This window comes from Lynx rufus, unplaced genomic scaffold, assembly GCF_022079265.1.
Source record: "Lynx rufus isolate CCGP_SWC_20201006 ecotype Redwood Valley unplaced genomic scaffold, mLynRuf1.p SCAF_14, whole genome shotgun sequence".
Classification (NCBI taxonomy): domain Eukaryota; kingdom Metazoa; phylum Chordata; class Mammalia; order Carnivora; family Felidae; genus Lynx; species Lynx rufus.
In genome coordinates this window covers 19,732,416-19,753,250 of record NW_025814828.1, presented here as the reverse complement: position 1 = coordinate 19,753,250, position 20,835 = coordinate 19,732,416, and the positions used below count along the sequence as shown (strand labels likewise).

The 20,835-nt window shown below is 42.8% G+C and overlaps 1 protein-coding gene across 7 annotated transcripts in view; it reads left to right on the top strand.

The window, feature by feature from the left end:
- Positions 1-20,835, top strand: part of ACOT9 (acyl-CoA thioesterase 9) — a 53,356-nt gene that overhangs the window by 14,996 nt on the left and 17,525 nt on the right. For 2 of the 7 annotated variants that reach the window (XM_047076005.1, XM_047076002.1), the window contains exons 2-5: positions 10,798-10,850; positions 16,483-16,583; positions 18,498-18,524; positions 19,149-19,194. In XM_047076005.1, coding sequence (XP_046931961.1) covers positions 10,798-10,850; positions 16,483-16,583; positions 18,498-18,524; positions 19,149-19,194 — 227 coding nt within the window. Of the gene's footprint in view, positions 1-4,882; positions 5,601-9,019; positions 9,138-10,797; positions 10,851-10,991; positions 12,770-16,482; positions 16,584-18,497; positions 18,525-19,148; positions 19,195-20,835 lie in introns of those variants that run through there. The other 5 variants (XM_047076007.1, XM_047076003.1, XM_047076004.1 and 2 more) reach the window with 5 other exon arrangements.

Genomic DNA, 20,835 nt, shown 5'->3' with positions numbered 1-20,835 from the left:
ATTCTAACTTCTCACCCCTCCTTTTTGTTATTTTTGCTCCAGACATGTACCACATCTGTGGCTAGGATATTTTTCTTTGTTGATAGTGTCTTTGGTTAAAAAATATAGTGTCTTTGGTTATATGGAAGTGTTTCATTTATCCATCCATTTTGAACTAAGATTATACTACTGTGTATAAGCAAGTTCCAAATTTTAATATTATCATGGCGAATTTTCCCTATTTTCATGTTTGTGGCTCTTTATATTTAGTGGTTTTAAAAATTTAAAGTCCAGGGCTCCTGGGTGGCTCAGTTGGTTAAGCATCTGACTTAGGCTCGGGTCGTGACCTCACAGTTGGTGGGTTTGAGCCCTGCGTTGGGTTGTGTGCTGACAGCTTGGAGCCTAGAGCCTGCTTGGGATTCTCTGTCTCCTCTGCTCTCTGCCCCTCCTCCATTTGCTGTCTCTCTCTCTCAAAAATAGATAAACATTAAAAAAATTAAAGTCCATTTTTATGAAATAAATACAGCAAATGCAACTTTATTTTTGTAAATATTTGCCTGATATGTCCTTTCTCCTAATCTTGACTTTGACCTTAATGTATCTTTATGTTAATGTCATACTGAGAACAGGCCACTGGGCATGGTACACCCTAGTTGCAGAAAATAAGGGCCCTGTGGCCAGTACCAGCTTATATGTTTATTATTCAGGTTTTGAATTTCATGCTTGCTTCTGTCCCTTCATCACTTACTGCTGTCGTGGTGGACAGGACCAGGGGGTGGATAAGGATGATATGTATGCAAGAATCTAGCCAGTAAATGAGACATACTCAGATCCAGTGAAATAGTAATAGGTTCTGAATCTATTTTTGCCAAACACAGTGGAAAGAAGTAGAAATAGAGTTTCCTTATTTCTGGCTTGAGATAGAAAAGAGTCCTAGTTTAGGAAAATTAACATTCAGAGACAGGATTCTGAAATGACAAATTTCAGGACATTTTGTTTGCCATATGTTGGTGGGCCATTTGATGATAACCTAGCAATTAAGCTAGAACCATATGTCATTACTTTATAATTTACCAAAGTAAAAATAACTGTAGAATACCTTTTTTCCACATGGGGAAACTAATCAGAAAGGGAGAAATATTGGCTGAAGGCCTGTATAAATGCTGAATATGCACATCAGAGGGGAATTTGAGGATTATGATTTGAGGCCCCGTGATCTAGGTTTCTAGATGATTTCTCATTTCCCAGTTTGTTCTTATTTCCCAGTCAATTCCCCTGACTCTGCAGAATTGCCTGATTGTAGCAGTGATTGGTGTTATAACATGGTAGGAATCATGAGACTACTTCCCCAGATCTCCCCATATCATGTTTTTCTGGGCAAGTCTGGAGTACAAGACCACGCCCTCTGGTGGAGAAAGATACCACTCACTGCTATTTGGGAAATGCTTGTTAGTCATCATTTGCTACCCATTTTAATTTGGGGGGAAAGATATTTAATATCTCTCAACCCTAATGTCTTTATCTATCAAATGGGAATACTGATCTCCTACAGTTCTTGTGAGGATTAAATAAGATAACTGAGCGATAAGTGCTCAGTAAATAATACTGTCCATGCTAGTATTCCCTCATAGTTGAACAGATATTTATCATGTATTTTATGTATGTTAGGCACCGAGATAAGTAGTCAATACATGGGTGGCTATCATACTGCTAATCCATATTATTATATAATTAAATTACAGTGTATCTGGCACTGTGCCAGGTATAGGAGCCACAGCAGTAAATAAGATCGAACATTTGAGTCTCTGGGTAGGTTTTTCTGGTTCTATTAGTGAGACTCTTTTCTCCCTTATGAGTTCTCTGGACTTCCAAAGAGATCACAGCCAGATGCCTTCCTGCAATGTGGCAGGTTCTGGCTGACTATGGGACAGAAAGGAGGGTAGAAAAACGTGATCGGCCTCTGTCCCTTATAGGCAGGTGGGAAAGAAGCTGCTCACGATGGGGGTCTTTTGCTTTGCTTTACTTTGCCTTCCCTTTCCAGAAGAACCTAGTGTACCATGGGGGATGTTCTGCTGTCACAGGAGAAAAGAATATAGACACAGAGCAACACAGACCAAAATGTTCACTCTGGCCCTTGCACAAGAAAGGACAAGAAAGTAGGGGAGTTGTATTTTCCCAGTCCTTAGGGAAAACTCAGCCTTTTGGACCTCTTCTTCTCCTTAGCAAGTGTCAGTCATCCAGTTCCTTCTGGATGAGACAGGCTAGGAGGGTAGAAAAAGACTGAGGATTTCCTGGGGCTTGAATCAGTAGAAGAGGGAAGAAAAGAAAAAAACCCTTATCATGGTCCTCCCTTAGAGAGGATAAGCTGTAAAAAAAATCAGACCTTCCTCACTGCCAACATTCTTGTGCTCTCAGGGACTATAATGCTACAAAGAGTTGCTTTCTTTTTCCCTACTAAGTGTCCTCTTCTGCTAATCAAGCTTTCATAGGAGGCACCAGACTCCAGGAATAGGGGTGGGGATGGAGGGGGGGGGGAGTAGAAAATAACCCTTTACAGTAATAAGAAAAAAAAGTTATTTTTAATTTAAAAAGCATCTTGAAGGGTTTAGATTATGCATAGATAATTGATTAAATTTATAATCCTGGGGAGGGTAGCTCTTGAGGTTGACATTTATCTTGAGGTTGACATTGTTCTCTCCTACAATAAATCATCCTTTCTTTCAGTGTGATGGACCCAATCTTTAATTTGAACTCTGAATATGATCTATAATGTGGATCTTTTTGTTCTTATGTTATACTCATATGGAAGATTCTGAAAGCTCAGTCTAGCTGGTTGTTTAAAGCCTGGGTTAGGACTAAACTAGCCTTTGAAGGTGTGAACATTGCTTAGAGTTCCTCTCCCTCCATGACTAACCCCCTCAAGAGCTGCTTTCCATCTTCCAATCAATAAATCTTAACTAGACCTTGAGAATGAACTGTGTGCCCAGACTCGAGATTTAAAAGATGACTCCTGCCTTTACAAAGCTTACTGTATCATTGGAGTACCATGATGGACACTTCAAAGTCATCAAAGAAAGAATACAAACAAAGTATAATTAAGTGATAAATTGTCAGATACAGACTTAGTGAAATAGAAGTTTAGAACAATGAAAAGTTCATGATGGCTACAGGAGTCGGGAAATCCTTTTAGAAGAAGTAGGACTTCAGTTAGGTTCTGCCAATCCATAAAGAGAGGAAAGTACTCACTTTCACCAATGGCCAAATTACGGAAAGAGCCTAAATGTCCATTAACTGATGAATGGAGAAAGAAGTTGTGGTTTATATACACAACGGAATACTACTTGGTAATGAGAAAGAATGAAATCTGGCCTTTTGTAGCAACGTGGATGGAACTGGAGAGTGTGATGCTAAGTGAAATGAGTCATACAGAGAAAGACAGATACCATATGTTTTCACTCTTATGTGGATCCTGAGAAACTTAACAGAAGACCATGGGGGAGGGGAAGGGGAAAAAAAAGTTAGAGAGGGAGGGATGCAAACTTTAAGAGACTCTTAAAAACTGAGAATAAACTGAAGGTTGATAGGGAGTGGGAGGGTGGGGAGGGGGGATGATGGGTATTGAGGAGGGCACCTGTTGGGATGAGCACTGGGTGTTGTATGGAAACCAATTTGACAATAAATTTCATATATTGAAAAAATAAAAAAAAAGCAGCTTTCAGCTTTAATTTCTTGGAAAACTTTCTTAGCCTTTTTATAAAGTGTTTAGTTATGAAACTGGAAAATTCAATTTGAATAATTTAGTGTCTTTTTCTCTAAGGGAAGAACTCTCTCACATGTCATTTCCTCTCTGTGGCTTTCCAGGCCACTATCCTGTCACCTTACCAAAACTCCTTCAATATTCCGTTTCAGCAGAATGCATTACTTACTGCTTCCTCTGAGACCTTATGGGGCATTATTCACTGGAGCAATTATCACAGTGCATTTGATTACACTTATGTTTTTTCTTTCTGGGCAGTGAATTCCTTGAGGTCAGGAACCCTACCTATTTGATCTTTGTAGCCTTAGCACCCAGCACAGCACTTGGCATATAGGAGTTGCTCAATAAATGCATTAGATTAATATATTGGCTCTATTGATTATTTTGTATTTAAACTTTTTTGTAATTAAAAATTTTTTTAATGTTTACTTATTTTTGAGAGAGAGAGAGAGGCAGAGTGTGAGTGGGGGAGGGGCAGAGAAAGAGAGGGAGTCACAGAAACTGAAAAAAGCTCCAGGCTCTGAGCTGTCAGCACAAGCCGATGTGGGGCTTGAACTCAGGAATGGCAACATCACGACCTAGGCCGAAGTCGGCTGCCCAACCAAATGAGCCACCCAGGCTCCCCTTTAAAAAATTGTTTTTTAATGTTTATTTATTTTTGAGAGAGAGAGAGAGAGACGCAGAGCATGAGCAGGGGAGGGGCAGAGAGAGAGGGAGACACAGAATCCCAAGCAGGTTCCAGGCTCTGAGCTGTCAGCACAGAGCCCGACGCAGGGCTTGAACTCATGAACCGTGAGATCATGTTCTGAGCCAAGTCGGATGCTCAACCAACTGAACAACCCAGGCACCCTGAGATTCTCTTTTTAAATGTTTATTTGTTTTTGAAAGAGAGAGGGGTAGAGAGAGAAAGGGCGAGAGAGAATCCCAAGCAGGCTCTGCACTGTCAGCGTGGAGCCTGACATGGGGCTCCAACTCACGAATTGTGAGATCATGACCTGAGCTGAAATCAAGAGTCAGACACGATCCACTGACTGAGCCACCCCGGTGCCCCGTAAGAGACTCTTAACGATAGAGCACAAACTGAGGGTTGATGGAGGGAGGTGGATGAGGGATGGCTATATGGGTGATGGGTGTTAAGGAGGGCACTTGTTATGATGAGCTCTGGGTGTTGTATGTAAGTGCTGAACCACTGAATTGTATTGAAATCAATATAGCACTGTATGTTAACTAACTAGAATTTAAATAAAAATTTGAAGGAAAAAAGGTCACACTAAAAAATTATTCTATTGCTGAGTAACAGATTACCACAAGCGTGGTAGCTTACACAACAGACATTTATTATCTCAAAATTTCTGTGGTGAAGAGTTTGGTCATGGCTTAGCATGCCTGCACTCAAGGTGTCAGCCAGGGCTGGGGTCTCATCTGAGGTTCTGGGTCCTCTTCTAAGCTCAAGTGGTTGTTTGTAGAATTCATTTTCTTGCAGATGTAGAACTCATGGTATCTTGCTTCTTCAAGGCCAGTGGGAGACTCTCTATCACCGAGGAAGGCTGGGTTCCTCTTTTAAGGACTAACTTGATTAGGCCAGGATACTCTTCTTTTTGATTAACCGAGAGTCACACTGATTGGGACCTTAATTAAATCTGCAAAATGCCTTTATGTTCACTTTATACCATAACCCAATCATGAGACATCCCATAACCCAATATGATGACATCCATCGTATTCACAGGTCCCACCCACACTGAAGAAAATGACATGGATACAAGACATAGATATCAGGGAGTGGGAATCTTGGGATTCTGCCTACTGCAAGCCCTGAATGAGAGGCCTCTGAATGGCTCTGTGCCTCTCTTAGGGAAAATAGGTAAGTCTGAAAGCCAAAGGCTAGAAGCAGGAGTGACCTCAATTACTATTACCTCTAATGACCTATTGGGGGAATTTATGCTTCCTGAATCTGCAACTCTGGGCTCTGTGGAGTTTGAGGTTCTGTTCCACATAGGGTCACGCTCTTGCCAATGGGTACAGCAAGGGGCCCATTGAACTATAAGTATGGCTGCTGCCAGGGCTCTGGATTCCTGTGGCCAAGGAGTCACCATCTTGGCAGGGGTAATCGCCCTTAATTAGCAGGAGGATGTAAGGTTGCTGCTACACAATGCGGTGGGGAGGAATGTATGTGGAACTCAGGTGTGTGTGTGTGTGTGTGTGTGTGTGTGTGTGTGTGTGTGTTTATATTATTTATATTTATATTGGTTTTTTTTTTTCGTGAGTGCAATAGGCAGAATCAAGTCCTCCCAAAAATGTCCCCAGCCAACTTCCCAGAATGTGTTAATATCTTAGGTTACATGGCAAAGAAGAATTAAGGCTGCAGATGGAAGTAAAATTGCTAATCAGCTGACATTAAGATAGGGAGATTATCTGGGACACCTGGGTGGCTCACTCGATTAAGCGTCCACCTTTGGCTCAGGTCACGATCTCATGGTTTGTGGGTTCGAGCCCTGCATCGGGCTCTATGCTGACAGTGAGGAGCCTGGAGCCTGCTTCAAATTCTGTGTCCCCCTCTCTCTCTGCCCGTGCCCCACTCACACCCTGTCTCTCTCTCTCTCTCTTTCTCTAAAAAAATAAACATTAAAAAAAGATAGGAAGATTATCTTGGACTATCCTGGTGGGCCCAATGTAATCACATGGGTCATTAAAGGTGGAAGAGAGAGTGTCAGAAGGTGATGTGACTCGAAGAAAGGCACAGAGAGATGCATTGTTGCTGGCTTCAAATAGGGTGGAAAGGGGCCATGGGCCGAGCGGTAGAAGTGGCCTCCAGAAGCTGAGAGGAACAAGAAAATGGATTCTCTTTTAGAGCCTCCAGGAATAGCCCAGTGAAACCTGTGTCAGACTTCTGACTTTCAGAACTATAAGAGAATAAATTTGTGTTGTTTTAAGCCACTAAGTTTCTGGTAAATTTGTTATAGCAGCCATAGGAAACTAATATCGTGGGTGAGTAAAAACCGTCCAGAAGTAATTCACTCTTGTTGTATCAGGAGTACTTTGCATCCTGGTCCAGGACTGTGCCTTATTCGTGTCTGTATTGTTAGTCTCTTAAATGTCAGTGAATCTCTACGGGTGTCTGTGGTGTTGAAGGAGGAAGTGGGGAGGCACGAGGGGAGGAGACGAAATGGTGGCGGTGACAGTATTAGAGAGGAGGCAGGAAGCCCAAGAGTTGGTGGGGACTGAATCTAATGTCGGTTCTCTGCAGTGTGGGCTGGCTTTTTGGAATGCAGAGAATTTGCAGGTCAGTGGCAGGCATGGGGAGGCAGTGCCCCAAGCAACTTGGTCTTGGTGGAGCTCTTGGTCCAGGAATGATTCAACAGTATTCTGAGCTTCCTGGATATGCCCCATCAACAGAGAACCCTTCTCTAATTCCCTCTCATCCACTCCCTCACCTGCCACCCAGAGTGTTTCTCAACCTTTATAGTCCCAGACAGGAAGCCACAGACTTCAGTTAGAGACGGAGCAGCTCTGATCACTGAACTCTTTAATTTGAGCTTCCTGTGAGCGACACTGTTTCTCTAAGGTCCCAACACTAAATCTCGGTACTGTTGGGCACCCCGAATATGCCCTCTAACAGCAGCCTTGGCCGGAGGCATTTACTCTAGTACTTTAGAGCAGAGTGCTCTCAGTGTGTGTGTGTGTGTGTGTGTGTGTGTGTGTGTATGTGTGTGTGTATCTATCTCTACTTTGTATCTGTCTGTCTGTATCTGTATCTGTATCTGTATCTGTATCTGTATCTGTATCTGTATCTGTATCTGTATCTCTGTCTCTATCTCTATCTATCTCTATGTCTGTCTGTCACTATGTATCCCCTCAGGGAAGTATTGTGAGTACTGCCAGGGCCAGGGTGAGGGAGATAGAGCAGCCTGAGCAATACATGGGGAGTGAGGAATTGTGGGTAATAGTAGGACCTAGAGGAGGAAATGGCAACTTTGAAGAGACTTTTAGGAGTAAAATAATTCTTTCCTCCCTCCACAGATGAGGCCAAACAGAAGCCGTATGTGGTGACCTGTGCGATGCGTTAGTTACTTATATAAACTGAATGAAGCAGTCTAACAATCCTGTAAATATCACACATAAAGATGAACCAGCTAGTGTCATGTTGGTATTTCTAAAGATAAAGTAAATCAGAACTACTGGCACCATCCGGTTTTTGTGTGGTCCCATCTCCAAAAAGCACGAAATACAAATTTATACCCAAAAGCGTGTTTTATGAATTCAAATCACCAGCATGATTTTAGCATGTATGAAATGTACAAATCCGTATTGTAAAGTAAGTTTTGAAAGCTTGCATGTACTGTGAAGCATGAGCTTTTATAAAGAGAGTGAAATATGTTTACGGCTTTGTTGCCTTCATGGTTACGTATCCCGGTGCAGATATAATTGTGTCACAGGTACTTGTTGCCTTTCCTTGCCCCAGGAGCAGCAGAATTAGCTTCTACACTGGCCCGGCTAAACAGGCTACCCTGAGGACTAACAGGAGGCTCTATTTCCCAGCTGGGATGGTAGCCCCTGAGGTGGGGTTAAGGTGGGTGGGCAAGAGAATGGAGGGAAATAGGGTGCAGAGTGAGGAATAAATGGAAGAGAACTGAGTCTTTTGGTGCAAGTGGATTAAATGGCAGAGAGGGTGGGCATGACAGGGTGAAGAATGAACAGAAGGTTAGGTATTGGTAGGAGAGACACCATTGAAATTGTACTGTTTAAGCCCTCTTTTATTGAAAGAGGCACTTTTATTGAAGATGATACCCTGAAATGAAGACGTCCTATCCTAAGGAGGCCCTTTGATCCCATGTCACTAATAGTATGACATATTTTAAATATTTGCTATTTAAAAAAAAGTTTATTTATTTGAGAGAGAGAGAGAGAGAGAGAGAGAGAGAGAGAGAGAGAGAGAGAATCCTAAGTAGGTTGTGCACTGCCAGCACAGAGCCTGACATGGAGCTCCAACCCACAAACTGTGAGATCATGACCTGAGCTGGAATCAAGAGTCAGATGCTTAACCAACTGAGCCCCCCAGGTGCCCCAAATATTAAGCAAGAGGAAATTTGTTAGAGGAAAAGGAGAGCATTAAAGACAAGAAAGTTTCAACACTTGTTTTTTTTTTTTTTAATGCTTATTTATTTTTGAGACAATGTGAGAGACAGAGTGCAAGCAGTGGAGGGGCAGACAGAGGAAGACCCAGAATCCAAAGCAGGCTCCAGGCTCCGAGCTGTCAGCCCAGAGCCCGACACGGGGCTCGAACTCACGAACCGTGAGATCATGACCTGAGCCAAAGTCGGACATTTAACCGACTGAGCCACTCAGGCACCGCTCAACACTTGGATTTGATGAGCAGTCATAAAAGTGGAGCTGAGGAAAGGTAGGGAAATTGATAAAAATCACTGTTCCAAAATCGCCTAGCCTGAGTTTTGCTTCCCTTGGCACAAGCAGGTCTATTACTAAGCACTTTCATGTAACAGCTCTCTAGTCTTTCCGGGTTTTTCTTTAGGGTTTGTGAGGGAAACCCCTTTCCATTGTTTCCTCCTCTGCCTCCCAATTTTGGATCCTTTTGTGTAATCTCTCTCTCTCTCTCTCTCTCTCTCTCTCTCTGTATATATAAGGAACTAAACTAATTTTTAAAAAGTAATTTCTGGGGCGCCTGGGTGGCGCAGTCAGTTAAGCGTCCGACTTCAGCCAGGTCACGATCTCGCGGTCCGTGAGTTCGAGCCCCGCGTCGGGCTCTGGGCTGATGGCTCAGAGCCTGGAGCCTGTTTCCGATTCTGTGTCTCCCTCTCTCTCTGCCCCTCCCCCGTTCATGCTCTGTCTCTCTCTGTCCCAAAAATAAATAAACGTTGAAAAAAAAAATTAAAAAAAAAAGTAATTTCTGGATCCTAATTGAAATTGTAGCAAGAATCAGTGTTGGAAAGTTAATGACATAGTTTTCCAAAAACATATTCTACCTAAATTAGTCATCTAAAAGTTTATATGGTTTAATAGTCCAAGGAAAGATGGTTACTAGATACTTTTCACTCATTACTTGATGGAGAAGACGTTTAATTTTTTTAATGTTTATTTACTTATTTTGGGGGGGGGAGGGGCAGAGAGAAATCCAAGCAGGCTCTGCACTGCCAGCACAGAGCCTGACATGGGGCTTGATCTCACAAACCGTGAGATCATAACCTGAACTGAAATCAAGAGTCGGTCCCTTTGCCGACAGAGCCGCCCAGGTGCCCTGAGCAGACAACGTTTTAAGTTTTTTTTTACCTGATTTTATTCTTCTACTTGCAATAATGACCTTACTAATATCTTATGTATCTGTCAATGCCTTTTATTTTAATGATACATTTGATACTATATCTGTTACCCTGATACCAAATCAAAATAGAACTAATGGGACACAACAGGAAACAAAAAGGTGGGGTGGAGAATCTGTTACTTAAGGACAGTGATCTCACCACTATACAACTGTTGCGTGTTTCCTGGTCTGATTTTTGACCACTTCGCCTTCTATTCCTGCCACCCCAAATTTGGTACAACATATATGCTTTACAACAATACACATACAGAAATCAGGGTTGCTAAGCTGTTTTAAGATTTTTATTCATCAGCCATGTGAGAAAATTGTAGACATGTGAATGAATGCTGGGTGGGCTGGGTTTAGCAGGAGTTCTGTCAGGTCAGAATTGAGGTAAGTGGGTTAAGTGATGGGATCATTTTTTTCTTGTTTAAGTTATATCTGTAGTGGGCATCTGTGGGTTTGGTTGCTCAGTACTCCTTTTCTAAGAAGTGCTCCATTTCCTTATCTATGTGGTTACTGTTGGAAATAGCCATGTTAGTAGATTGTGATCTAGCACTTGGCCGTGGGTCTCAGTGAGGGGATTCCTGGTGAGCCACATGGGCCAATCATATGATCTTGCCCGGCTGCCACAGTTGACCTGTTCAGGGGTGTGTACCTGATCCCACTTGGGCCAGTGAATCTCTTCTCAGGACCTTTTTCTAAATTGAAGTATAACTGACATAAAATGTTATATTGGTTTCAGATGTATGACGTATTGATTCAGCAATCCTGTACATTTCTCAAATGTTCAGCATGGTAAGTGTAGTCCACCATCTGTCACCATACGAAGTTATTAAACTAGAATTGACTATATTTCTTATGCTGTGCTTTTTCATCTCCATGACATACTTATTTTATAACTGGAAGTTTATACCTCTCAATCCCCTTTCTTCTCAGGAATTTTTGTACTTGGGATGCAGAAATTTGGGTCAGTCTCCATGTGGCTATGGTTATAAGATGTAAAGTTCAGGAATTTCTTTTGCTATGTGGAGAAAGGCATTATACAGAGAAAAAAGAATGAGGCCAGTGTGCAAAGGAAAGCTAAGATAGAGATCAAGAGAAGGCATCTTCATGGCATCGAGTCCCTGGTTTCAGCTGTTCTGGTTCAAATCAACACCATTTATATGCTGATGAGAATGTGTCTGGCTGGAAGGTGATGTGACTGCACAAAAATCATGAGCTGTCCCTATCCATTGTTATACCATGTTTGTAACCTGAAAAATTCTCTTGAATTTAATTTTTCTCTCCGAGCCTGACATTGCATTAACGGAAAGTTCAAGTAAAAAGAAGACAAAATAGTGCAATTCAATAAAATATTTATTGTACTATGTTAGGTGTGGTAAGAGTGTTAAAAAGTATAGGTGACACAAATCATAACAACACCAAAAGGTATTATCACTGAAAAGGTACAGACACTATGAACAAAAATGAAGGAGATCCCTGCAGGCTGAAAAGAGAGTCTTCTGGATGTGAGGCTGATAAAAGGGACAGGTAGGTAGAGAGGAAAGACAAAGCCAAAGACCATGTTCCATTTGTAATTTATAACGTGATTTTTTTTGAAAAGCCAGCTTAATAAAAATCGACACATTTTTACTAAGCATGGTGTACCATAAAAGCATACAATATGGACCTTGCCTCCTAGGAAATAAACACCTTCAGGGGCAATGCAAGGCTTTTGTATATTTTGGAAAGATCCTCTCTCATTACCTTGTTTTGTTTCTTTAGACTGCTTTATCACGTTTAAAATTATGTTATTTGCTAACTTGCTGACTTATTTTCCTTCAAAGCTAAGCTCCCTAAGGGCAGGGATTTTTGTCTATTTTGTGGCATACCCAGCATCTACAACAGCGTCTGGCGCACTGCAAACGGTTTAATAAAAATTCCTTGAATGAAATGGAGAATCAGGTCGTAGGGTAAAATCATGAAAACTCTGGCTTTAAATATTTCTGGGCCAGCCAAAATCTCCAACTTTCAAACACTAGGGGGCAGGCTAAGATTAGAATAGGAATGTTTTTCCATTTAGGTCAGAGGTTCCTAACTTTGCTTATGTAAAGCATCACCTCAGGGCGCCTTTAGACGTTCTAAAGATCCTGTCGGACCCCTAACTAAATAGGAATCCCCAGAGGGTGGGGCTCAGGGATCACTATTCCCTAAGGCTGCCCAGAAGATTCCGACGTGCAGCTAAGCGCAAGAACCACAGACTGGGAGCCGAGGCGTGGGGGTCAAGGTGGCGCGGCCTTCGGCGAAGCGTGATAACGGAGACAAGCTCCGAGGATCCCTCGCCTCCACGCCGCTCCCTGGCCGTGCTGTGTGGGGCCTTTAATCAACAATGGCGGGGATAGGCCTGTCCTGTGGGCAGCAACACGCCCGGCGCTGCCGATCCAGTGGGAAACTCCGCAGAGACAGGCTCCCGGCCAATGAGCGAGGCTGCAGGCGCCCGGAGCCCACCCCGCTCCGCAGAGAGCCCTCGCCCCCGGGCAGCAAGGCCCCGCCTCTGGGCTGGAAGGCCCCGCCCCTGGGCGGCTGCCCCCGCGAGAGTGCGGTCGTGAAGAGCGAGGTCTGGTCCCGCGCTCGCGCTCGCCTTACTCTCGACTTCCCTTCGCCACTGTCTCGCGTGGCCCGGGTCTCTGGTCGCGCGCGCGGCCTCAGGGCAAGATGAGGCAGGCGGCGCTGCGGTAAGTAGCAGGGGTCCGGCGTGGCCCTTTCGGGAGGGTCGCCGGCGCCCGCCCTCCGCGCTGCTAGCGGGTCCGGGCGCTAGGAACCGGCCGCCGGCTGGCGAGACTGATGCAGTGGTTTGGGGGGGAAGAAAGTGGGGCCGGGTGGGAAGGGGCGCCCGCCTTCCGCTACGACGCCTGGACGCGTGCCCTCTGCCCCCGAGTGAAGCACCGCGACCCCCACTCCTGGAGCGGAGTTTGATATTAAAAGCGAAGCGGCACTTTGAGGGAGGAAGTTGGGTGTTCCCTGAAATTCCTTTCTCTTTGCTCATCACGGGTGTGGTTTGGGGGTAGCCGCTTGTGAGAGAGCTGGCGTTTAGCACTCCACCTTACTTCACAGCTCTTTGCCCTCCTTGGGAGAGCACTTTTAGGGTTAAGTGCTTGACCCACTTGGACTCCGGGTTAAGTGTGTTGTAATGTGGGGAGAGATTGCCGGGCACCTCTTGGGCTGCCGGGACCTCAGTCAGGACTGTGCGCCTAGGTGCCGGAGTCCAGCTCCAGCAGGTCCAGGGATTCCCGAAGGATGAACGGCGTGGGCGAAAAAGTGAAAATAGAACAAAACTAAAATAAAAACCAAAAATAAAAATGGACACAGACAACCGCAGTGTGTTGAACTGGCCGATTTATTGTAGCAAACGTGGTATTATATATGCGAGTGATTTCCTTGTAACATACGTCGTCTATGTTTTTTAACATTACCTAATTTTGAAAATGTTCCTATGTGTCATCAACCTTTAAGAAAGAACATGGCGATTTTCCCCTAATTTTCCCGCATACCCTTTGATTATTGATTGATTTCTTACATTATTCCATTATGCATCTGCATTTGTCTATAATTATCTACAGTCTATAAAGCATTTGCTTTGCCGTTCTCATGAAAGGCCCTCCATTTCTCAACACCTCAAGTGGAACAGTTACAGGGACATGACCTCCTAACCACATGAGACCGAGGCAAGGTGCACCACCTTGGTCCAAGGTGCCAGGAAGGGGCCAAAAACGCCTTAGAAACCCTTGCCTCACACATTCTCAGACGGTGCACCTAGGAATTAATTAACCATTCTGTAGCTTAACCGACTAGGTTCAGTCATCATCTGGAATGCCTCCGGGGGGCCAGGTGGGCCTAGGGGTTGAAGTCACCCGTGCCCAGAGATACGCTCCTTAGTTGCCGGAGTGAGGCTTTCAAATCCATATGTCTCTCCTTTGCTGGCCGCCTTTGCTGGCAAATGCATGAGGCTATCCTTCCTGTAAGTAGAGGAGTCTCCATGGGGGATGGCAAGGGCTAAACGTAAGGCCGCACAATTTCTGGCGGAACCTTATTTTCTTTCCTAATGGTTTTTTCCCCAGAGGGCCTGTCGAGGGTCATTACCCAGCAGACACTACCCCAGGTAGTTTTAAGGCCGAATTACCTAAAAGTGGGAGGACAAGAAGCTTCGCTGTCGGCGGGCCGCCTTGCAGTCACCAATCCGTCCACAGCCCGGGCCCTGCCATTCAGGCTGGGTAGCTCGGCTTCCAGCACCTAGGACTTTTGGTGCTGGTTTGAACTTTACCTTGAATGAGCAGCAAGGCCCTGTAAGGTGAGGTGGGGGGTTGATTAGGCTACTTGGACAAGGAGGATGCCTTTTTCTGTGTGTCACCTCCCAGCTTGCCCAGTTAAGGCCTCGGGACTTAGACTCTAGGACAAGTCTGGCTCTCCCCCAAACCTTTTCAGCCGAGCACTCCAGCTGTCTCCAGCTTCTTTCTGCCTGGCTGGGCCCCCAGGGGCCTCACCCCTGTTCCAGCTTCTGGAATCATGCTACAGGTGCGCCATCTCTCCTTGTGTGCCCATACTGGTTCTGAATGACTGATCTCCGTCATTTGTCTTAGGGGTCCTGGATCTCCCTCACTATTCCTGTGGATCTTGCTATCAGTTGAAAAAGGTTCTCTGTCTCTCTCTTGTGTATAGCACTTAAAAATAAAAGCTTTATTAGCACTGTTTAGACAGAGTGAAAGTCATTATGGGAAGGGTCACAGTTGACTTTAGCTTACATTGGACATGATGTGAAGGGCCTTCTACAAAGCTCCATGATCTTGCCATGTGCCTTTTCCCAGGAAAAGTTTCTTGATCTCCTCTCCCCCAGTTTGGAAGTCTTTTTCTTTGCACTAATAACTCTTATAAACCTGCTTTCCTTTCTTGTGAGTCCTGTTGAACCTTAAGCAGGTACTCTGTTAGTTGTTTAGTGAGGCAAAGAGTTCATAAATGAATACAGACTGTTCAAGATGATTAGGTTATTTGACTAGTGTGCAGTCTTTGTAGCTTATTTTTCCAGACTCAGGAAAGAGTCACTGAATTCGTTTAGTTTCTAAATTGAGGCATTTCCCCGGGATGGAGGGCCTATGAATGGCGTTGCCTGCTACTGTACTGGAAACTCTTCCCAGACACCTACCCTAAGCTTGGGACCCAGAACAGAGCTAAGACCCTTCTTTTCACACCTTAGGTGACTTCTGTGACTTCTTAGGCAAGCCATGAAGAGATTGGGCTCTTTGGTCTCCTTTCATTGGAAAGTTTTAATCATGGAGTCCTACGGCCTGAGTGTCCCAAAGCCTCTTGACGGTTTCTTCTAAAGGCCTAGGGATTTTGCTGTAAAGCTCCCTAGGTCTTATCAGGGAATAAGCCAGTAACCCTGTGGTACTGAGGTGTTGGGTAGTGATTAAACCATTCTTCCTCTCCCTCCACCTAAGCGCTGTATATGTAAAAGGGAAGTAGCCTGAGATTGTGAAAAGAGCAGCTTGCCTGCAGATGTGTTCGTGTGTGCATGTGTGAATGTGAACTTCTTTATCCTTATGACAGTCCCTTAGGATAGGTACTATAATTACCCCATTTTAGAGATGAAGAAAGTTTTGGTGGGGAGGGGGGGGGGTGGGCGGCATAGTGGAGTTAGTCCTCGCTTGTCCTGGCATGAGGTAGTAAGAATTTACTAATAACTTGAACTAGAATGAGTAATAGTATCTGGAGTTCTTGACCTTGTCAATGCCTTGCCTTCTTCAGCTGTGCATTCAGATTACTTTGTCAATTTCTGATATTATATATGTGTTATCCATGATATGATGGTGGTTAGGAGTCAACACTTAAACAGTGAACCAAAACCAACTTAAACAACTTGTTTTGGCAGACTAGGTTAGGTGCATTTGGGTAAATCGTTTTTATTTTGTTTGGGGGTTAGGAAATTTCTGCCCACAATAAATACTCTGAGTCTGGAAAGGGTTAATTCTCTTTTCAAAGTTTATTAACTTATAATTGGATTTAGCTTATTTATTGAGGAAATATGGTGTGATAATAAAGAACAAAATAAATGTTCATAATTAATTTACTCAGCTGTTTACCAAATTGATTCAGGGCTCTGAAGCTAATAAAAAAGCAAGAATAAATCCATTAAGCCTGGTTGATATCTTTTATTTATTTTGTAGATTGTTAGCTAGTTGGTCTCTTCTCTCATGAAATGTTTACTCTAGTTAGATGATTTATGGAGTAGCCTCATATGCAAATATACAGACCCTGGAGAAACAAGTACAGATCCTTACAAGAAAGTGTATACTGAGGGTGTGGAATGGTTAAGTGTTTTGGGAGGAGGGGCTGGTTTTGGGCGTTGCTGGGACCCCATAGAACCTACTCGAGTGTTTTTTATCTTGTTTTGTAGGCTTTGTACCACCTTGGGCAAGGGGCTGCGTGCTCCTGGCAGAGGACTCACTCAAGGATCCGAGAATCCCGAGAAACAGAGAGTCCTCCACATGCATGAAGGCAAGCATGGGTGTTTGTGTTTTAGGTCCACGTGGTGAAAAACCCTGTCTTATTTGGGAGGCATACAGATAGGTACTTTAGGGCGGATGAGACATACTAAACGTAGATTTTTCCATAAACTTCTCATTTATAAGATGGTCAGAATAACTTTGGGTAGAGACCACATTCAGAATTTGAGCTTTGGTTCCTAGGAGCCTGGGAGACAGCTCTTTTAATTAAATGGCTTCCACTTTCTGCGTGTTGGTACTGAAGGGGAAAGCAGAGAAAAAAGAGACCTGTTGCATAAGAGATGGACCCTTCAGTTGCAGCAACTAAATGCTCCTGATCTATAGTTTTGTTAGAGGGACAGTTAATCCATGCTCCGTTGAAGTTAATTTCAATTTCTAGTCTGATATGCAAACTATGGCTGTCTATATCAGTTTGGGAGTATTCATTATGAACAAAATTGTGGCTTCTTCAAAAGGTACAAATTATATATATACGTACACATGTATATACATATGCATATACATATATATAATTAAAATTTCTTTCAAAATTTTTTATGTTTATTTATTTTTGACAGAGAGAGAGAGAGGGGCAGGCAGAGCATGAGTGGGGAGGGGCTGAGAGAGAGGGAGACACAGAATCTGAAGCAGGCTCCAGGCTCAGAGCCTGTTTTGGCGCTCCAATTCACGAACCATGAAATCATGACCTGAGCCGAAGCCGGATACTTTAGCCAACTGAGCCACCCAGGTGCCCCAAATATTTAATTAAAATTTCTACTTCTTGGGGCGCCTGGGTGGCGCAGTCGGTTAAGCGTCCGACTTCAGCCAGGTCACGATCTCGCGGTCTGTGAGTTCGAGCCCCGCGTCGGGCTCTGGGCTGATGGCTCGGAGCCTGGAGCCTGTTTCCGATTCTGTGTCTCCCTCTCTCTCTGCCCCTCCCCCGTTCATGCTCTGTCTCTCTCTCTCCCAAAAATAAATAAACGTTGAAAAAAAAAATTTAAAAAAAAAAAAAAATTTCTACTTCTTGGCCCTCACTACCCCCTTTATTCATATGCTGACTAAACTAGTAATAATCATTATATGTCAGTGAGCATCGGTAGTCTGTGTACTACTTGGCATACTTCCTGTCCATTCTTTTATTCAAGGAACTCAGGAGGGAAAAAAGTCAGAAATAAGACACATTTACTAGTGGTTACAGGCATACCTTGGAGATATTGCAGGTTTGGTTCTAGACCCCTGCAATAAAGTGAATACAGTGAGTGAAATCAATTTTTTTGTTTCCCTGTGCATTTAAAAGTTAGGCTTACACTACACCGTAGTCTATTAAACGTGCAATAGGACTATGTCTAAAAACACAGTGTACGTATCAAAACAGTTTAAATAGTACCACCAAAGCTCACTGATCACGGATCACCTTAACAAATATAATAATAACGAAAGAGTTTGAAATATTGTAAGAATTACCAAAATGTGACACAGAGACATGAAGTGAGCAAATGCTGTTGGAAAATGGCGGTGATGCAGTGTGGCCACAACCTTCCAATTTGTACAAAACATACTTTCATGGAGCACAGTGAATACAATAAAATGAGGTATGCCCATATATTCTGCAGTTCTCTCTGATTTAGTTGTAATTAGAGTTTGTACCAAATTTATGGTGTATAACAATTATTTGATAGAAAAATCAACTATTTTTTCGTTAAAGTTTAAGTGCATGTTATCTAACCATATTTGGTTTTGATCACTTAGCCATTGAAGGACCAAGTAGTGCTACGGTTAATTTCCCATAACTGGAATATATACTTTTAAGTCCTATATAAATGCTAGGAAAAAAACATATGACATCAACATGTGAAATCCTATAGACTTATTTTTTAGTCTTGAATTTCTACTGCTTGTCTAATTTATTTTCCTTTTATCCATATAGCATGTTCACCTATACATGTGAATCACGGTGTGTGTGGTAATTAGTATCGACTTTTTCTTTAAGTGCTTAAGCTTCTTTGCATTAATTCATTCTTGCACTTTTTGGGCATTAACTAACATTAAATTACATTCTTTGCTTTTCCTTGATTTACATCTTTGCTTCACTTTTGTGGCTTAAACTTTTCTAACAATTAGGATAGTATAAAAATATGAAAGATCAGTTAGAATGAGACTCCTATTTGAGTATCACTGTCAGTCACTGCACTAATCAATCTGCTCTACCAACTGCCTATAAGAAGCTAGGTGAGGATTTTGGTCATAATATCTCCATCGTAAAGGGTCTCCTACTGACACTGATATTACCCCACCCGATGAATAATTGGAGTTACCCTGTTTTGTTTGTGTATGTAAATCCCAGTGATTGGCACAGAGTATTCTTTTTCTCACTAAGGAGACAGTTAGTTGTTTCACGTTTTTGGGAAGCACAGGCTTGATCCCTTCCTTGAGCTGTTTGTTGTGGCATTAAATGGAAATTAATGGATCTTTAAAGCTTTTGAGTGCATGGGTCGCTTTTTATAGTTCTTCAACTCATATCCATAATCCAATTCTAGTATTTTTGTTTCCTGGAATGACCTCTTTATTTTTGTTTCAGTTCGTGATAAGTTGCGGGAGATAGTAGGAGTCTCCACAAACTGGAGGTAAGCACGCTTGTGCTCATTCATCCTTTCACCTTTAAAGTGGTATGCTAGGCTGTATTTAGGCTCAGCTGATGGTCTCATTGTAGGGGTGGAGGGAACCCTGTGTTTGGAAATGGGTTGAGAGGGTTTTTTTTACTTGGGGGGAAGACCAACATTCCAACATACTCATCACTTGATGCATTCTTGTCATAAAATAAAGTCATTTACCTGTACTCTACATTTTTCAAAGTGCATTCAAGTATATTACCTCAGTGATTCTCTACAAAACTTGTGACATGCTTATGGCATATGTTACTATCCCTTTTTTACATATGATGAAACTGAAACTCAGAGAGAGAATGAATGAATTAAGGATCAGGGTTTGGGAATTAAAACTCAGGTTTCTTGGTTTTTCTATTTGATGCAGCCTGGCTCCTTTATTACTTTTTGTCACTTCACAATTAACCGGATCTCTCAGTATTTCCCTGCTGTGAAATAGGATAATAATCCTCTTGGTGCACAGAATTTTGAGACTAAAATGAGATAAAAAGAAAAAGCAATCACTAGACATACAATAATCTATTGTTGGTATAGAAATTATCTAATGACTTATTTTTTAGCTATTTATATGAAAAATTTCAATGTTTTGAAAAATAGAAAAGATGAATACCTCTGTCCCTACTATCTTGATTGGTACTTACATTTTTCCAGATTTGCCAATATGCATATGTTGGCTGAATTGTAATTCACTTATTCATATAAGTGAATTATAGGTATCATGACACTTCATACATCTCCAATAAATAAATATGTTCTCTTGTGTAACAAAGTCAGCAATCGTGTGTATCTCCAACAAACAAGATATTCTCTTACTTGATGAAATATACAGTAATTCCCTCATAGTATATTACTCATCCGCACAGAATTTCTCAACTGTTCCCAAAATGTCGTTTATAGCTTAAAAAAATATCAAGATCCAATAAAGAATTGTATATTGCATTAGTGGTTATGACTCTTTGGTTGCTCCTAGTCTAGAATAATAGACAATTATTCTCCCTCCTGTTTTTTTTTTTAAATTTTTTTTTCAACGTTTATTTATTTTTGGGACAGAGAGAGACAGCGCATGAACGGGGGAGGGGCAGAGAGAGAGGGAGACACAGAATTGGAAACAGGCTCCAGGCTCTGAGCCATCAGCCCAGAGCCTGACGCGGGGCTCGAACTCCCAGACCGCGAGATCGTGACCTGGCTGAAGTCGGACGTTTAACCGACTGCGCCACCCAGGCGCCCCTTCCCTCCTGTTTTTTGTGTATGAGCTTGACTTTAAAGTTTTTTTAAAAAAATGTTTATTTAGTTAGTTTTTTGAGAGAGAGAGAGGGAGAGAGAGATGGACACACATGGAATGTGAGCAGGGGAGAAGCAGAGAGAGTAGGATACACAGAATCTGAAGCAGGCTCTAGGCTCTGAGCTGTCCACACAGAGACCACTGTGGGGCTTGAAGCTACAAACTGCAAGATCATGACCTGAGCCAAAGTCAGGTGCTTAACCGACTGAGCCACCCAGGCACCTCTATGAGCTTGACTTTAAAGAGACCAAGCCATTTGTTGTGTAGAACGTTCCATGTTCAGGATTTCCCTGGTGCTGTTTAACTTGTTTCTTTATTTC